The sequence below is a fragment of the Parasteatoda tepidariorum genome, chromosome 8, assembly GCF_043381705.1.
Source record: "Parasteatoda tepidariorum isolate YZ-2023 chromosome 8, CAS_Ptep_4.0, whole genome shotgun sequence".
In the NCBI taxonomy this organism is placed as follows: Eukaryota; Metazoa; Arthropoda; class Arachnida; order Araneae; family Theridiidae; genus Parasteatoda; species Parasteatoda tepidariorum.
In genome coordinates, this window is record NC_092211.1 from 20426539 (window position 1) to 20446317 (window position 19779).

The 19779-nt window shown below is 27.8% G+C and overlaps 2 protein-coding genes across 10 annotated transcripts in view; both read left to right on the forward strand.

The window, feature by feature from the left end:
• LOC107439384 (ecotropic viral integration site 5 ortholog) overlaps positions 1–3062 on the forward strand; it is a 122967-nt gene extending 119905 nt beyond the window's left edge. For all 9 annotated transcript variants that reach the window (XM_016051960.4, XM_016051959.3, XM_016051961.3 and 6 more), the window contains one exon: positions 655–3062. In XM_016051960.4, coding sequence (XP_015907446.1) covers positions 655–906 — 252 coding nt within the window. In that variant the 3' untranslated portion in view covers positions 907–3062. The remainder of the gene's footprint in view (positions 1–654) is intronic.
• An 11536-nt stretch (positions 3063–14598) lies between these two features.
• On the forward strand, positions 14599–19456 carry LOC107439387 (E3 ubiquitin-protein ligase RNF14-like). Its single transcript, XM_016051968.4, has one exon. The coding sequence runs from the start codon at positions 14990–14992 to the stop codon at positions 16478–16480; it is 1491 nt and encodes a 496-aa protein (XP_015907454.1). The 5' UTR covers positions 14599–14989; the 3' UTR covers positions 16481–19456.
• The last annotated feature ends 323 nt before the right edge of the window (positions 19457–19779 follow it).

A 19779-nucleotide genomic window follows, 5' to 3' on the forward strand; every position in this document is an offset into this window, starting at 1 on the left:
TTCAGCTAATTAATTATAAATTATGAAGTCAGTTTAAATTAGGTTTCAAGTTAAGGTTTTACCTCAGTTAACTTTGTAACAATGTAACTCTCATAAAAACTTATAATTTTTAATGGTCATGCATTATTTATAACCACAATATATAATTTAAATCTAACAATGTTTCAAATTTGAAGAATATCTGAGTGCTGTGTAGATAGTGAATCGATTATGTAATATAAATTTGATATTTTATTTCTTTTGAATAAATCCCTGGTTAAATTCTTTCGTTCTGAGTTTTACAAATGTTTAACTCTAAGAGTTTACAATCAGATAAAGGAAATAAGATTCGTTTTATCTACAAAAACTGTAAGTATTGAAAAAAAAGGTCTGTTTTCATTTATAAAAGTTTATTTTCAGATGTGAATGTTACAAAAATAATTTTGATATTGGGTAATTCCACCATTTCGGATGTTATATTCGCAAAATTTAAAAGCACAAGACTTAGTTAAAAAAAAAAAATCAAGCAGTCCTAAAAATTTTTGTTAAGATAAGTCATTTATACTTGCTCCAATTTTTAGTAACTTGCAATGTGCAAATATAATGTTTGTAAATGATGGAATCGTCCTATTACTATTATTGAAAGATTATTTTACTTAGTGTTATCTCTTGCAGTTGGCAGAGCAGTGGGAGATAAATAAAAAGTTAACAATCATGCTTGAGAATGGTGATGCTGATGCCAACCACAACACAGAGAAGAGCTTCAAACACATAGGCCATTTCTTGGAAACATTGAAGCAAAGTCACACGACTCTTTCAAGTGACGAAGGCAACTTTGAGCAGATCTACAAATTCAGGCTCTCCCCTCGGGACATCCAACCTCCTGGAAAACTTGAGTTTCTTAAGAATAAAGTTAATGTTCAGTGATGTGTCTTCCTACCATAAATGTCTTTCTCTAGATTTGAACCTGGTGTCATATCACATGTCCACGAAGTTGTTATCTTCATTCATGTTTTGAAATGAAAATATCAACTGATAACACTCCATAGGTTTGTGTTGTAATATAGAATGTTGATGTTAATGCTTGGAAGAAAAGCATTGTTACCAAAACAATCTGTGCAAGCTTTAACTGTGTTTGTAGGTGAAGTATTTAAATAAAAAAAATCTTGCTGTAGAACTGGATTGTATTTCACTAAGGTGCACAATCAAATTTTTTAAAATAAAAAAAATAAAGCTAGCCGTCCATGAGGCATAATTGGATGGGATTATATAAGTTTTGATGTAGTGTGCATTTTTCGAACATTTAAGATAACATTTTAGCTGGGTATCAGGAAATATTGCTTTTTAAAAGTTTTTTCTGCTGCTTAGTTTTATTTTAACAAAACTACACAGTTTTTAGAAATGATTGCTAGATAATTTTTTTTTTCTAAATAAATCTTTATAGCATATATGTCACAATTGTTGTTATAAATGTTGAACTTTGCTGATCCTTTGAACGTCCATTATGAACCCTTTTTTAAAATTTTCTTTATAATTCTCGACATTTTACTTGTGTCTCTGCTAGTCAAATTGAAAAATATAAATTTTTATGTCTGTACATATGTTAACATTTTAAAAATGTTTCCAATATACTAGATTGTTTTTTTTAACGTAAGTTCAAGTATTGCCACATAAAACTAGTCCCACTATGAAAAAAGTAAAGATAAATCATTACTTTATTTGAGTTACATATATAGCTATATAATATGATAAATACACCACAGAATCGTGAATGCCATCCCAAGGGAGCAATTTTGTCGATTAGTAAGTCGCAAATCGCTAGTTAAAAAAAAAAAGAAATGCTAGTTACAGAAAAACGCAATACCAAAAATTGCTAGTAACATCGGATAGTCTAAATTTTCTATTATTTTTTCCTCACAATATTTTAAAGTTCCGATATTTTAATGGTGCAATGCTATTGCGACATGTGAATTTCGAATTAAAGTTATCACTTCTTGATGCTCTCTATTTGTTATCGAGAATCCTTATATTTCCCGATAGTTATTTATCTTTCTTTTGGCGATCTCCACATGAGTCTTCAAGCATCGTTTTTTTTTAATATGATACTATTGCAATACCTGAAGATCTAATATGAGTAAAAACTTTCCTCCTATAACATTCAAAAAAATAAATACCTGATGTGTATCTTTCATTTAAAAAGAGGCTAGTTTTATGTGGGTTAGTTATGGGATATGTATTTGCTATAAGTTCTAGATATTAAATGTATCCTAACACAAAGATGTTAATAGGTTTAAATACAGTACATTTTGAAGGTTTTGACCCTAGTTTTGAACTAAAATCATAAATATATTAATTGAATTGCTTTTGTATTATTTATTAATGCTAATAGGGAAAAATTTGCACTTATTAGTTTTGAACATTTTTTTATTAAAATTATTTCTGCATGTTTGTATATAATTTGAAAAGTTTCACTAGTTTAACTTGCATTCCATGGAGATGTAGTGATTATTAAATTTTTTAAAGTTGAACAAGCTGGCAATATTCCGTACCATATTGATGAATCTCATGGTAAATTTTATTTGTTACAAAAATATTGAAATATTTGTAAATTCATTGTTATAAAAATTGTATATTGTTGTTAAATATGAAGTGGAATTTGTTGACAAAATAAAATTGTTAAAATTAAATGAAATGTGCTAAAACATTGAATGCTGATGTATTACTGAAAGGGTGCTAAAGAAATGTTTTAACTGGTGCAACTATATTCTCCTGACTCTTAAATAAATTAGTGAAATTTTTGAATTAATTCTGATAAGCCAAAGTTTTGAGATTAAGAGTCTAAGAGTGTGTAATGTGAAATAGTTTGTTACTGTAACTTTTTGAACTCTAAAAAAATGACATTTTATTTAGAAATGTTAAATTAACATTTTTGAAGTAGAACTTTATTTAATGTCAAGATAAATGAAGATATGTTTTTACACTTCATTAACCAATGCCTGTACTCTTATTTATAGAGTGACTTTATTATTTGGTTTTTTTCTATGTACATAATATATTGTTTTATTAAATTTAAGTTATATGTATGACTTCTTTTTTATTTCATCAAATTACATTCAAAACTTTATAAATATGCACTTAAAGTATCAAATACATTAAATTATAAGAAAAACATAAAAAATATAAAAAAAACATTATTTTTTTTGTTGTAATTTCCTTTTAGACTTTAAGATATTTTTAACCCAGATAATTTTATATGTTTGATGTGAAATGTAAATGTAATTACAACATAAACATAATATGATGTAAGTACAAATGCAAACTTATTTTTGTGGAGATGTGAATTAATATTTAGTCATTTTCATAGTCCCCCTCATTTTTATTATTTAATGTACTTCCTGAAAAATTATAGTAATTTAAGGATTAAAATTACATTCAATATTAGTTGAAAAAATTAAAATTATAAATCGATGAAATATTTTTTAATTATTTTGACAGACATATATTTATATGACATAAACATTATGTTCTGACATTACAAATTACTAATAAAATAATGTCTATAAGATGTTGAAGTATGAATTACATACAATGCAATTAATCCTCTAAGCTAACGACTGTTTAAAATCATAGAGATGCAACTAATGTTGGGCTGGTCTATCAAATACTTGATTTAAACCTTCTCTAAAAAATGCACGATGATTCATTAAAGAAAATATTTTTAATATGTTAGCTTTCATGTATCAATTATAAATAAAATATTTAATGAGATTTACTGTGAAATGTGGCTTGTCCAATGAATACTAGGCCATACTTCTATAATTTGCATATACAGTCAAACTCCGCTATAGTGAACCTTCAAGGGACCGAAATTTTGGTTCACTATAACCGGGAGTTCATTATATCCGTTACGCAGGCAATTTAACTAATGGGTCCCAAACTCCTCCCTTTTATTACACATTATTCAAATAAATGACTGAAAAATATTATGTAGTAGCAAAAAATGTGTTAATTTTCATTACTCTTCGTCTTGCGTGCAAAAAAAGAAATTTTTTAAAATTTTTTGCTTATGAGCAATCTTCGACATCAGATATGGAAACACTTCCTGCCTCTCAGATAATTTTTCCTTAATTTCCGTTATTCTGCTTTTTAAACCTGTCTAACCTGGCATTCGAGCACATAAAATCGCTTAACAAATTCATCGACATTTGTCCAGATACTGGAAGATTGCGGCTTCTTCGAATGGTGAACCACTTCAGTAATGCTTCTTTCAACAGCCTTGTGATCTGCTTTTCTCAACTTTTTTCTGCCGTCTAAATTTTTTTCATGAGCAGAAATTATCAATTGTCTATTTTTCCATTTGCTACAAACTGCAGATTTGGATAGTTTATATTCCCTGAAAATATTAACTTGATTGCATCCATTTTCAATTTTTCTGATTATGCTCATTTTATCATCAACGGAGAATGTTTTACGTTTACTGGTCGCCATAGTTAAATTTGAGACACTTGTTTGCAGACTTTTTTTTAACTGAACTGAGTTGAAATGAGGGCCTTATCAACACATATTAGTGTTCAACCCTTTGACCAATAATGAATAATTACTCATTCCCTCTGACAGAAAATGCACATTGACCCCACTGACACCTTGCAGGTCCGCCTGGGTTGGAAACATCTGCTTGGTTTGTTTAGGGATTGGAAAGTGAGATAAAAGAAGCAAGCAAGAAATAATGCTTATCGCTGTATTCCCCTCTATAGATGGTTTTAAACATTGGTATATGTATTTATTTTGAAGTAGAAATTTCAAAATTATTACCAAGAAAATAAAGAAAAAAATCAGTCGAAGACAGAAAAAAGTTCATTATATCCAACTTCCTCATTTTTTTGGTGCACTATATCCACAAGAAATAACATATGTGTATAGCAAGGCACGGGACTGAACATTTCGTTCACTATATCCGGGAGTTCACTATAGCGGGTTTGACTGTATATAGAAATAGTTTTGGAATTAGCATTCATTTTTAGCTAAACATTAACAATTTGTTATGACACTTTCTCACGTTAAAAAAAGTGATAATTTTTAAACAAAAAACACTTCATTAAATTGTAATGATGCAGTACCCGAGAACCCATCTGCGAATAATTTTAAACTTTGTCTTATTTTTTTTATCACAAAATAATTATTAATTATTCCTTTTTTTTTTAACTCATTGCAAAATTACTAGCTTAAGACCTTTTTTTTTTATATTTCCAATAGCAAAGCAATACTAAAGGGAAGAAAACAAAATACAAAAAGTTAAAAAGAAAAATGACCGAAATCATTAACCTATGGGTTCTCTGGCGATCCAATATCTAGTCTCCAAACTGTAGCCATAAGTGCCCTTAAATTAAAAGCAAATGATCTGTGTTATGTATTCAGACCCATAGGTGTAGTGTGAGGGGGGCACACTTTTTACTCATAAAAAACTCTTCATTTATTTTAAGTGCTATGTATATATGCATATTTTTATATGAATGTATACATTAAACTTAAAATCAACAAACTGTTTTCTAAAAACACAAAGTGTACCCCCCTCACGCTACACCAATGATCTGATTATCAGACCTTAAGAACAGAATTTTGATTATGAAATTTGGCTTAAAACAGATTTTCAATTTTTCTTACCTTTCAGACGAAATTTTCTAAAGTTTTATCTAATGCTTTTAAAATTTGCCTCCTTAATAATTTCTAATTAACATTCATGTATTTTAATTTTTAAATAGACAAGAATTATAATTAGAATTCATACTCTACTCTGTTAATTGACAAAATTTTTTCACTATTTGGTGGTGAATAATCAAATATTTGGTTTTTGGCCAAATCACAATTTTTATTGTATCTCTATAAATTATTCAGAAATTTTCCTGCTATGCACTATTTACAAATTTAACCACAAAGAAAACTTTTTTTGTTGAAAAGGGCACTAGTTTAAAAATAAAATACTTTGATTTGGTTTAAAGTAGGTTTTCACCTCAGGTTCAAGTTTGCATAATATTTTTAAACAAAGGATTTTTCCCTTTTTTTTATGAACAGAAATCCTTTTTATGACAATTTTTTTTTTACCATAAGTGATGTGACGAATCTTAATTTTTACCTTCAATTGTAAAACAAATCTATAAGGATAAAACATTTTTGTATGTCTATTATAACTCCAGAAACATCATTAATGATGTTATCTTTTTACTGATCAAATATTTTCAATTAAACTAGCTTACAAGTCATTAAATAATTACTAATTTTGAGGAACAATTTTTTTGTTGCATTTAGACAAATCTTGATTTTGCCTAGTTCAGGTGCAGGGATTTTAAATTTGAAATTAGTTTTGCACATAAAGCTAGTTTAGTTTTAAAATGATATTTTTAGTCGAAATGTACAACTTTAAAAACAAATAACAGGATGTCTTGTAAATGTTGCAACAAACATTTATGGGAGTTTGGGAAAATCATGATTAAAATAGCGTAGGAAGCCATGTCCTAAAATGTCTTCGTACGAGGCTAGGGACGCTTCCATATTATAGCTTTGTTCAGAAGCAAAACAAAGAAAGTGTTCATAGTAGGGTAGTGCCCCTTACAGTGTAAGACGTCATTTTCAGACAAAGGTTCCTTTGCAATTTTAATCCTGATGATGTGCCTTACTCCCTTAGAAGTTTGTTGGAATATTTACGTGACCTCCTGCTATTTATAAAGTTTTTAAACTTGTACATTTTGACAAAAAATAAGACTAAAGATTTCATTTTAAAAAGCTTAAGCTTAGAGAGAGAATCCAATTGCCGATTTGAAATCAGCAATACCAAAGTGAGATTTGTTAAAAAATCTCATGCTGCAGAAAAAGAAAGAAAATTTGTTCCCCTGTGTTATCTATAATTGATTTTTTTTATATCTCAAAAATAATAATTAAGATGGATGACATAAGTGCTCAACAACAGAATTGTAATTTTGAAAGCTATCTGAAACTATAGTTTTTTTGTTTTGTTTGTACTTATGCTTTTGAATCATGTTTTTATAAATCCTGATGGCATTTAGTCAATGGTAATTGAAATTAAAAATTATCTATATATGTTTTATACTAAAGTGCCAGTATATAAGGAAATTTGTTTAAATTGTAACTTAACCACTTATAGTTGTGATCAATACCATAATTTTTGGGGCCACATAATACTAAGTATTTTTTTCTCCCTTTATGGCGAGGTGAACTTCTAAAAACATATTTTTGGTTATCTAATCATACAAAGTCACCAGAAAGGGCAACAAAAAATTACAAAAAGAAATTCAAATTTTTATCAGTCTTCCTTTCAGTTTTGCATGTTGATTATAAACTAACCCTTTATGGTCCACCCACCAGATATTCTGCTAATTGTATTTATATAAACCATTTTAATTAAATAAAATGCAAATAAAACAGAAATACGATAATCAAATGAATAATTGCCGCTATATATGCACCGCATTGCACACACTAAGTTTAAGTGTCATGTTGTTTATAACACAGCATTTGTCTGTTTAATATTAATGTCAACTAAATTTTTTTTTATTCTGTACAAATCATGGGTATTCAGCTAGTATATTAAATGACTTTTGGCTCATAAAAATCTTATAGGTCTTAGGTTAGGAGTACAAAACAGTTTTGCACTACCTGAATAATTTTTAATGAAGATGAAATAAAGTAAGCCACACAAAAAAGTATTCTCCTAAATTCGGTATAGCTTCCAGTTGAATGGCTGAATAGTTAACTTCCAGATTACCAGTGTTTCAAATGAATTTGCATTAAAGCATATATTAAGATGTTTTCTTTTTTTGTTTACCACATTATACTGATGGAATATGACATCATGATGAAAGAATTTCATGGTCATTGGATTGTTTTTTTTTTGTTGTTGCTAATATTGCAGACATCTGCAAAAAAGAAATCACTTTTAACTGTAATGAATAATATTTTTAAAAAAGAATCAATCTTAACACCTTTTATGAAGAATTTGAAAAATTGTCTGAAATTAAAACAAATTTCATAAAACTTATCAAGAATAAACACTAATCTATAGTATTATTTTCTTTCAAAATACAATTATTACTTTGTCCAACAACATTAGCAATACCAGCTATGTTTACTGAATGAATACAAATGAATCTTAAAAGCGACAAATAAGTTGCGTGTTTATTAGCGATTTATGCATAAAAGTAAAAAAATATGTAAAAAAAAAAAAAGAAGATATTTTGGAGTTTAATGTTTACAAATGTATTAAATTGAAAATAAAAAACATGCTTTTATTTTACATTTCGATTTACCATGTAATCAAAGAACAATATTTTTGTAAATAATGTGCAAAACTATTTATTTCTTTTTAAAGATTTAAGTACAAGTTTATAATATAAGATATGTTCGTGCTCTTACAAATGATATCAAATTTGACAGAAATGACATTTTGTTGGTGAGTCAAAAAGCAAGGGATACTGTGTTATGCTTTGGGGAGACCAAACTTTTTTTCCTAACGACAGGCAACTCATAGGGATTGATTGGCACAATAGAGGACAACACACAGAGAGAAACATCCATGCTGACTGCTGTGATACCTGGCTGATGGTGGTTCAAACTAACAGCAAAAAACTATTGTAGATGATTTTCATATTGGAACTATGGTGTGCAAGAAATTAAAAAAAAATATATGTATATATATCACAGAAGGGGACCATTTAAAAAGGTATAATTTGTAGAAACCCCTAGGTTAAAAAGTTTTTTGGAAGTTTTTCGTTTTGGTGATTGTAGCTGGTGCCAAAAACGTACTGATATGAAAATGTTCCCAATAACTGCAAGTCTAGCAAGGATTTAACTCCAATGGATGCCAATCCAAACATTTGTTATTAAATCATAATTTACAATACAAAACAATAAGCAATATTACAACAGTATTATATAACTTCAAAACACATATTTATTGTTAAAAAATATCACAGTGGAGTAAAATAAATTCACATTAAAAAAGTTGAACAACTGTTGGCTACATTTTTTGTGTAAACTTGGCATACTGTAAGGATAAATTTAATCCAACTATTGGACCAATAATACTTAACCAACTGATTATATAATTTGAAGATTTGCAGGCTGACATGAGATCTGCTGTATAACAAGGATGAATCATAAAACAAGGTATTCCAAGTTTAGGATGTTCTTGCTGAGTTAACATGTTCCACTTATTTTCAGGTAAATTGCCATAACATTTGGGTATTTCATTCCAAATTTCATCCAAAGACAGTAATTTACCATCCTCATGATTTGCATTGAAACAAAGAACAGGGACAGAATAACTCTGACTGTAAATAATATGATAGACAAATATTTTAAACGACGACATTTGCTCGATTTCATTGCGATCAATATCGGGAATATCATTATCTTTATTGTCAGGTTTCAAGATTCGTTTTTCTAAATAAACCTCCTCTTCTGGACCTTTTTTAATACTTTTTAAAACCCATTCATCACCAAGATTTGATGATATTGATACAAATTCAGATGCAAACTTCTTAAACTGCTCATATTGCAAGGTCATTTTCTACAGCTTTTAAAATCAATCTGAGTTTTACAAGATATCAAAATTTTACAGTCAGCCACACAAAGACTTATACTCGATGTCACAATTTACAGAAAATAACAATTTTCTTATCAGTGAGCCACATATAAATTCCTTCTTTATGCCAGAATTTACAGACAGTCACACATAGATTTCTAATTATTTTAAAGACTTACAGAAAGTTGCACATAAATTTCCATTCGATGTCAAGGTTTACAGAGCCATTCACATATAATCTTTCACTAGATGACCAAATTTAGAGACAGTCACAGATAGACCTTAGTGGATACTAAAAGTTCCTGTCTTCTAATGAAAACAATTCTGTAGCACACAATCACGAGATAGCCTATAAAATATGAACATAATTATTTAGTTCCAGATGCTTTTAATTAAAAAAATATTAATTAAAATTACTAAATTACTATTAAAAATTAATTAAACTCTATAATTTTATTTGAAATTATGAAGTTTAATGATATATCAGTTGATAGTTAATACCATCAGCACCAGTTTATGTTTAACAGAATATATCTCAAAGTGACATAAACAAAAAAAATTTATCTGAAAGGAATTTTGGAAATTTAACAAAACTTAAATTTCCTTGCATATAAATTTCTAATGGCGTAAACAACAAATGTATATAACTTTTACGTATTAAATGGAATTACGTATTTACGGAATGTATTAAATTATTTAAAAAATAAATTAATGGTAATTTAAAATTTGCATAATTTACTATTTTTCAGGGTGGAACTTAAAAAAGGGTTGAATACAAAGTTTAATCACACAAAAGCTACAACAAACTAAACTATGCTGAGCTTAAACCATGTTGCAAATACAGTAGAACGCCGATTATCCGAACTATTTTTTAGAACACTTTTTAACTTATCGGAAATTTTTCTAAATTTAGAAAAATAAATAATAGCCACTACATCAGAAGACCATATTTAATTCAGTTGATTCATTTAAAAAGAATAAGGGATATGGCTGCTCAAAAAAGAACACTTTCTTTGAAACAAAGGTCTTTTCTGGATTTCCTTTGCAATGGAAAATAAAGAAAAATGTTAAATCAGTAAATTATAAAAAGCTGAAATAAGATTTAAAAAAATTCAAAATGAAAAAAAAAAATTTAAACACACCAGTGCTATTTTAGATAGTACTGCCAGTACTAACCCTGAAAAAAGTGTGAAGGGAAGTTGGTGCATAAATAACAATCATTTAAACTAGATTTTAAACAACTTTCCAATTAACCAAACCACATTCGGTCCCGAGCAGTTCGGATAATCGGCGCTCTACTGTAATAAACGGTGAAACCAATGGAAAAACCAGTATAACAAATAAAAGAATATAAATAAAAGATGTCTTAAAAGTAGCTACATTGAAGTTTAAAGGTCTTGTGCTAATCAAACATACATAATAATCTGAGTTGAAACCATAAAACACCTTGTCTTCAATTCTGAAACCCTACAATTATCTTCTCAAAAATCAACATTTCTATATTTTAATTGATCTCGTTATATGTTTCTTTTATTCATGCATTTGCTAGTTAGATATTTTTAAAGTATTTTTAGACTTTATAGTGCTAAGATAATGTGGCGTAACTACCACTATAAATATTGAATACCAATTCACTAGTGTATAAGACATGTTAACTTAATTCTATCTAAAGGTACCTTTTGATAGATGAAGGTTGGCATAGTCAATAATTAATTGCCCTCATTGGTGACCTGCGAACGTGATATGAACTTGCCAACATTGATGGATGCTGCACATTAATCAGTTGATTCGCTTAAAAATATACTGCTCAAAGAAAAAATCTGGTTAAGTAAAGTCTCCCGGCCAATAAACAAAAATTAAGAAGAAAAAAAAAGAGCAAAATGCTATAAACAAAAATTAAAGGTAAAAATGAAGAAAATATAATGAGGAAAAATTGATATAAATAAATAAACAGCATGAATCAACTAGTGGAATCTGTTCATCGAATTCTATCACAGATAAAATTCTAGAAGGGGAGTAATGTGGCGTAACAAATATTGAATACCAATTCACTAGTGTATAAGACACGTTAACTTGATTCTACCTTGTGGTACCTTTTGATAGATGAAGGTTGACATAGTCTATAATTAATTCCCCTCAAACAATCAAAATTTATAAATGAGATAAATTTAAAAAAAAGGCATAATTTCTTATTAGCCAACATGGTTAATTTAAATTTATCAAGGAAGTAAATAAATAAATCACAAGAATCAGTAAGAATCACTTCAAACCATTGTAGGGAATCAAATTTTAACTCTTATCATTGTCAAATATGACAAAAAAAAGTGTAACAGCCTCCTGAAAGCAATAATCTTCAGAAAAAGTTTCCTTTCCATAGTCAACAAAACCATGATGACTGAGTATGAAAGAGTGCATATCTTGCATTAATTTTTGAAGTATTCTACCACTATCACTGCCTTATCAGCATTTACATATTAAGCACGTTCATCTTCCTTTATCCATACATACAATCATTATTTATCTTGAATAAATTTCATAACACCAATCGAAAAAAAAAATACACAAAACATAACTAAATAAAGGACTTGAAATCTAAATATAAAACCAACGAAACACCAATGTTCAAACACCAACTGTTTTTGAACTAAAATTTTGACTTTAAAATTAAATTTTGAATTTGATGCCTAAAAGGTTATATTATCTCTTTTAAAGCTTGATTGATTGATTGAATGTAGGGTTTAGTGGCACAAGGTCCAAATGAGGACATGCTGCGCCAAACAATATGGTGAAACAGTTCAAACGTATGAGTGAATGCGGAATGTTAATTGCAGCACAATTAAAACTGATAAAACAGTACAAAGTGAATAAAACAAGATAAAAGTATGAATACAGTATAAAACGCGCGAAATACTAAGTAAAATGAGCAAAGGTGATAAGAGTGTATAAAACAGTAGATGTGTTAAAACTTTTATATGCAGTTAAAAATACCAACGGCACGTAAAAATGCAAAAATGTTCGGATGGTGAATCCCATCCAACAAATCTTGCATGCATAAAATAGAACTTCCAAAAAAAGCCTTCTTTCCTTCTTTTAAAGCTAGTAAGTATTATAGTCATATTATAAATTTGGATTTTTGGTATATTATAAGCAGGATAAAAACTTAAACTATACCAAATTTATAAAATTCATAAAAAAAAATCAAATACTTAGGGAAACAGAACCAAGTTAAATACAAAGAATACTTCCTAATGTAAATTTTAAATGTTTGAAAAATAATATTAGGATATTAATTGCTCATAAATTCAAAGTCAGAGTCTTTGTTACATTTTTGTTACATTGACATGCAAACGGTATGCAAATTATATTTTGATAAAGGTTTAAATAACAGTTTCAATAAAGTTAACTCCATAATAATAACAAAAACATTCTAAATGAAAAGAAATGCATGAATCATAAATGAAATGCATGTTCAATTCAAGTAAAAATGTCTTTTTTTGAAATACATAAACCAATGTTTGCAAAATCTTGAAACCTCGTTCTGAAAAATTAAATTGTTGACGATAGCTTCTGTTCAAGTTTTTTTTCACGTACTTCGTAAATGTATTTTGGCTTAGGTTTAACTAAAAGTTAATTACATAATAATTTTGAAAAAAAAAAAAAACATTTTAACATACACATTATTTATATAATGCATTTTAAATTCAAATTAAAACTTCTCTTAAAAAAAAAATTATTGTTTGTAAAATCTTAAAGCCTGAAATTTCTTTTAAATAGGATAAGAATAAAACAAAAATAATTAAATAAATAAACTCTCTGTGAAAACAATCTTAAAGTATCTGCAAAATCGTAATATCCCTTGATAGATAACAGAATGATTTAATTCCAAAAACATGAAACATTTTTAAATATCTTTGACATGCATGAAAAACAATAAATCCCGTAAATGTGCGATATTTAATTTAAATTGCGTGAGTGTAAAAGACGACAATGGCTTTTAAAAATGTGTGAACACCAATTCCATAAGATTTTTATGTCTTGTGAATTTGAATTGTGCTGTTATTTTCAAATGTGTGAACTTATCACAAAGTGTAATTTTGAAATTACATGAATAAAAAAAGAAATTTGCAATTTGCATATGAAATGCGGTCTATGTGAGGAGCCATAGACTGTATGCGTGACTCGTAAATTAGTTTGACTTATAAATTAGCTTAGTATGAATAGTAAACTCGATAATTTGAAAATAAGATAAATCAAAAAGGATAAATCATATGAATATTAGGTGTAAATCGTGATAAACCACTTAAGTGAATGCAAATCATGATGTGTGGTTCGGACGACTTAAGCACGAATCATGATGTCAATTTTATGAATTATTTAATATTTTTAATCATTGAGCGAGTCAAAATAATTGTGTCGTTATTAATTAGAAAAAATGAAACTTCCTTAGGAGCCAAAATTTTAGTTAAAAAGAAACTGAAATTTCAATATTATTGTATTTCACCAAAACAAAATCCCACCCGTTAATTTTAAAAACTTATTAGCAAAGTGTAAGAATTCTACTGTGTGCATTGCTCCATTGAAAAAGGAGTTGCCACACAGGAAAAAAATATAATTGAAGTAAATATAATTATAATTGAAGATAACATAATACACCGCTGAAAATTATAGTCACTCATGAGAACATACTAAGCTTCACTACCTATGCCTAATTTAATTTACCAAAACGTCAAAAGTAATTGTCCAATTCACAAACTTTAAAAAATCCCTTTAAAAGTAAGATGAAGAAATTATAGTTATAGCTCATTTTAAAATAAAAAGTCGATAAGCTAAAAAGACATCATCAAATATCAGTCAGAAGTAATTAAGACGTATCAACACCTGTTAAATTTGGTAAGTCTAAGAAACATGAATATCAACAGAAATCGAATCTTATATAATAAAATTATCAAATGTAAAAAAAAAATTCGAAAATATTAATATTTATCAGAATTACTAAAAATGTAAAACTTACATTTGAAACTTACGTTACGCTCAGCTTATTAGGTTGTCACAGTAGTTTTTCCAAGTAAAGTGGACGCGAGTAATTGTACATTGTCAAAATTAAACATAAAACACTGATTGAAATTACATAATGTTAATGAGATAGTGTCGAAAATTAAATTTTTACGAAACTTCGCTATTTGATTGATTGTCTAGACAATAACAGCTGTAGCTGTCACTTATTTATTTATTGATGATTTGTTTTTTCCCTAAAACGTTTCCGGTTTTCCACTTCTGTAATTTTTTGTGCAAATTAAAAGTTACAGAAATAGGAAGCCAAAAGCGTACATCCTTCGAATATCAAAACAATCAATCTATCAATATCTTATGTAAACAAAACACCCACTAAAAATCCAACTAAAGAATTGAAAATCAATGGATAATTTAAGTCTACAAAAAGAGGAGCTTTCTTCTGTTGAAAGTATCTTTAATGTTTATGAAAAAAATTTAACTTTCGAAGATAAAATACCAATTTGTGGCCATTTTAAAGCTAATGTTTGGTTACCCACCCCTTTCTATGTTACATATGATACTGAAAATATTCCAGCCTCCGAAATCGGTGCTGCGATTTCAGATACAAATAATTCCAGAGCTGAAACATTTAAAGTGGAAAATCTGCCACCTATTAATTTGTTCTTCGAATTTCCTGATTCCTATCCTTCAGAGACATGCCCAGCATTTTTGCTGTCCTGTAATTGGTTATCTCTTCCTCAAATATCTAAACTGTGTAAACATCTAGAATCGTTATGGGACAAAGATATGCCGGTGTTGTATTCATGGTGTCAATTTCTTGAAAGTGAAGTGACTGAATTTTTTAAATTTGATCACTGTCTTGATGTCTCAGAAATACTGTCTCATAAAGGTGGCTGTAACTTTCAGAATTCTAAAAATTCTGTAACTGAATGTAAAGAATCAAACAATACCATGTCTAAGGATTCTTTTATGGCCTTTAAACCATCCATTTCTGGGGGTGATGGCTTAATTGATGTAAGAGCTATTAATGATATGGCAGATGGTAGGTCTTTGATCAATTCATTAAAAGCATATGATAACTATAAAATTGCTGATATTTTCAAAAAGAAATTCCATGAATGTGATATTTGCATGACTACGAAGTTAGGGGCAGATTTTGCAACATTTAAACTGTGTAAACATTCTTTTTGCAAAGAGTGTCTAAAAGAGTTCTTCGAAGTTCATATTCGTGAAGGAAATGTGAATTGCTTGAACTGTCCAAGAGAGAAATGTAATTCTCAAGCTGATGGGACTATGGTTCAACAAATTGTTGACAAAGATTTATTTGAAAGGTATGATGATATATTATTGTCCCGAACTTTGGAAACTATGGCAGATATTGGTTATTGTCCTCGCATATCCTGTCAATCTGCTGTACTTATTGATATGAATGACCGAATTGGAAGATGTCCTCAATGTATTTTTGCATTTTGCCCCAATTGCAAAATGGCTTATCATGGTGTTGAACCTTGCATTTTAAGATCAGAACAAAGGAAAGCAATATATGAGCAATACATCAGCGGTGATTCAGAAATGAAGGAACAACTGGAAAAAAGGCATGGAAAAAGAGCTATTCAAGCTTTAGTTAAAGCTTTTGATGAAGATTCATTATCAGAAGCTTGGAAGATTGCTAACAGTAAAAGTTGTCCTTTTTGTAAAGCCAGCATTGAGAAAAGTGATGGATGTAATAAAATGACGTGTTTCAAATGTGCTACCTTTTTCTGTTGGAAGTGTATGAAAATATTAGAACCAGGCAATCCTTACTTCCATTTTAATGCTTTAAATGCTAGGTGCAATCTTTATCCAGAGGATGAGTTATATAATCAATTTGAATTAGAACCTGGAGAATTTTAAAATTTTTTTAAAAAGTTGTTCTATATTTCATATTACAAACTACCTACTGATTAGCTTGTAATCTAATTTTAATATGTATTATAGGGGTGAACAACCTGCTGGAAAAGGTTATAATTTTAATAAGCTTTAACCTTTAATAAGCCTTTTTAATAAACTTAAAAAAAAAACAAGTAAAATATTTAAAGGTACAGGATAAAGATGTCAAGTTTTTATTGTTTAAAAGTTTTTTGTTAAAATTGTTAAGTTCACAGGAAAAACTAAAAAAATTAATTTTTACCCAACGATAACTAAAAACCTATTTTAATTTAAATTTATTAAAGAAAACAAAGAGTGCAAAACTTTGAAAATACCATGAGCATATTCTTCAAAAATTATGGTTAATTGGCCTTTTTTTTAGACAAACTATTGTTTTTATTATATTAAGAAACATTTAAATTGTAATAAATTCGTATTAAAACTAAATTCATAAAGGCCTCCGAAATATAGATTTTATTCTTGCCACCTACATCCAAAAGGTTGTGCACCCTATGTGAAACTGTTTATATACCAAGAAATTTTAGCCTGAAGAGTTCCTATATTTTCTTTAATTCATTTTTTAATACAAATTTATCTATGTTAAGGAAACAAAATATATATGGGTAGGTTTATCCTATAGATATTTCAGTTTTTCTTATTAATTATAAGATATTCAACATGACCTTATTAGATGTTTTCCAAAGAAAAAGTGGAAATGGTGACTTTCCATTCTTTATTTGTTTTATTTTTTATTCTTAAAATGTTTATATAATGTGTGTATATATCATATATAGAACATATAAGAATAATTTTTTATGATTACGTTTTGCGGTCTCTCGTTGTTAAATCTGTTAATTTCAAATCTTCAGGCGCTTGGTAAGGAATTAGTTTCCGAGGAGTTATTTTTTTTTGTTGTTGCTATTTATTGTTAGCTTGTTTTTTATAGTTATTAATTTTTACATTTTTGCATTAACTGATGATTTTTTCTCTTCTTTTGCTAATTATAAAATATTAGCTTGCTTTTTGTTGTTAGTCATTGATTAAGCTTTATATGGAATTTTAAAAGACTTGAAATCTTCTTTTGAAAAAAAGAAAAAAGCAATCTTTTCTTATGGAGAGTTTTATAGGTAAGTTCTTTTGTTTCCTAGAAGCAAATATAATTCAGAAAAAATCAAATTATTTTCATTATAAAAAAATTCACGGAAAATAAAATGTGATTTCTTTACATAAAAAAAAGAACAGTAAATATTATAAAACATACATATGATCTTTTTCAGAATCAATGATTTCATGCTTATGTTGACTTTTCCTTCCTCCACTATACACCAATGTGGGATAAATTTAAATGCATAAAACTATAAAAAAAAATGGTTGCATACAAAAATCCGTGTCTAAAGTAAAATATTTTTGAGAATCTGTGTATTTTTTTTTCTTACTTAAATTTAATAAAAAAAATTATCTTTTTAAATTTAATTTTGTTTCATTTAGTTAAAAAAACCATGTTTGTTAAAATTCATAAAAAAGAAAAATCTACTTCTCAAAAATTATAATAAGAAATCAGCCTACAATTAGTATCTCAAATCATTAGAAATGCTCTAAAAAAATCTTGTTCTTTTCTGTATTTTGCTCAAAATTATAGAAAGATAAAAAATATAAATATATAATATATATAAAAAAAAATTGGAGCTTTGTTTTCTTTAATGCCAATATTAGCCACTTTTCTGTCCCTTTTTTTGCTAACTTATGCCCCTAACTATCTTAGAGCAACCCAGTTTCCATGACAATGGCTGCAATCCAGTCTCTCTGTCTTTCTCTCCAGTGCCAACTTGAGGTGAAACAAAGTATAGAAAGTATTATAGCTATACTATAAATTTTTATCTTCGTTTAAATATAAGCAGGATAAAAACGTTTCGTTTAAATATAAGCAGGATATTATACCAAATTTCTAATATTAATAAAAAAAAAAATATTTATGGAAGCAGAACCAAGTTGAATACAAAGAATACATCCTGATGTAAATTTTAAATGTTTGAAAAATAATATTAGGACAGTAATTGCTCATTAATTAAAGCTTAGAGTCAATGTAGCATCTTTTGCAACATTGACATGTAAACGGTAAGCAAAATATATTTTGACGTAGGTTACAATTTTAATAAAGTTAATTCCATAATAACAACAAAAACTTTTTAACATGCATTAATACAATGCATTTTCAATTCAAATAAAAATTTCTATTTGTGAAATCTATGAACTATTGTTTGCAAAACCAATAAGTCAATCATAATAATTATGAATTTTTTTTTAACATCTATCAATATAATGCATTGTTTGTAAAATCGTGAAACCCGCTCTGAAAAATTATATTGTTGACCATAACTTGTGTTCGAGTTTCTTTTTTGTTTTTTTTTAACTTACTTATTAAATGCATTTTGATTTAGGTTTAACTAAAAGTTAATTACATAATAATTTAGAAGAATAAAACATTTTAACATACATTATTTATATAATGCATTTTAAATTCAAATTGAAACTTCGCTTCCAAAAGAAAACTTAATTATTATTTTTAAAACTTGAAGCCTGAAATTTCTTCTAAATAGAGCTAGAGTATAATAAAAATTAAATAAATAAACTCTCTGCAAAAACAATCAAAGTATAATATTCCTTGATAACAGAATGATTTAATTCCAATAACTTGAAACATTTTAAAATATCTCTGACATGAATGAAAAACGATAAATCCTGTAAATGTGTACATAAATCTTATTAGATTTTTAAATCTTGTGAATTTGATTTCGTTTGTTATTTTTAAATGTGTGAAAGAATCACAAAGTGTAATTATGAAATTACACTAATACAAATTTTGATATGCTACTTGCATATGAAATGCGGTTGATGTGGGGAGTCGTAGACTGTATGTGTGACTTACAAGCAGATATTAAATTGTGATATATAACTTGTAAATCTGTTCAATATGAATAGAAAAAACTATCATTCAAAAATCAGATAAATCACATGAATATTAGTCATAAATCGTGATAAATCACTTATATGAATGCGAATCATTATGTGTGGTTCGTAGACCACTTTAGCACAAATCGCGGTTTACTCATTGAGGGAGTGAAATAAACCGTATCGTCATACATTAGGAAAAACGGAACATTCTTAGGAGAAGCCAAAATTTTAGTTTTTTTTTAAACTGAAATTTCAACATGGTATTTTACCAAAACACAATCATCCCTGTTAATTTTAAAAACGTATTGGCAAAATTTAAGAATTATTTTGAT

Excerpts from the sequence above, each read along its gene's own strand:
- LOC107439387 (XM_016051968.4), top strand. The coding sequence starts at position 14,990 with ATGGATAATTTAAGTCTACAAAAAGAGGAGCTTTCTTCTGTTGAAAGT.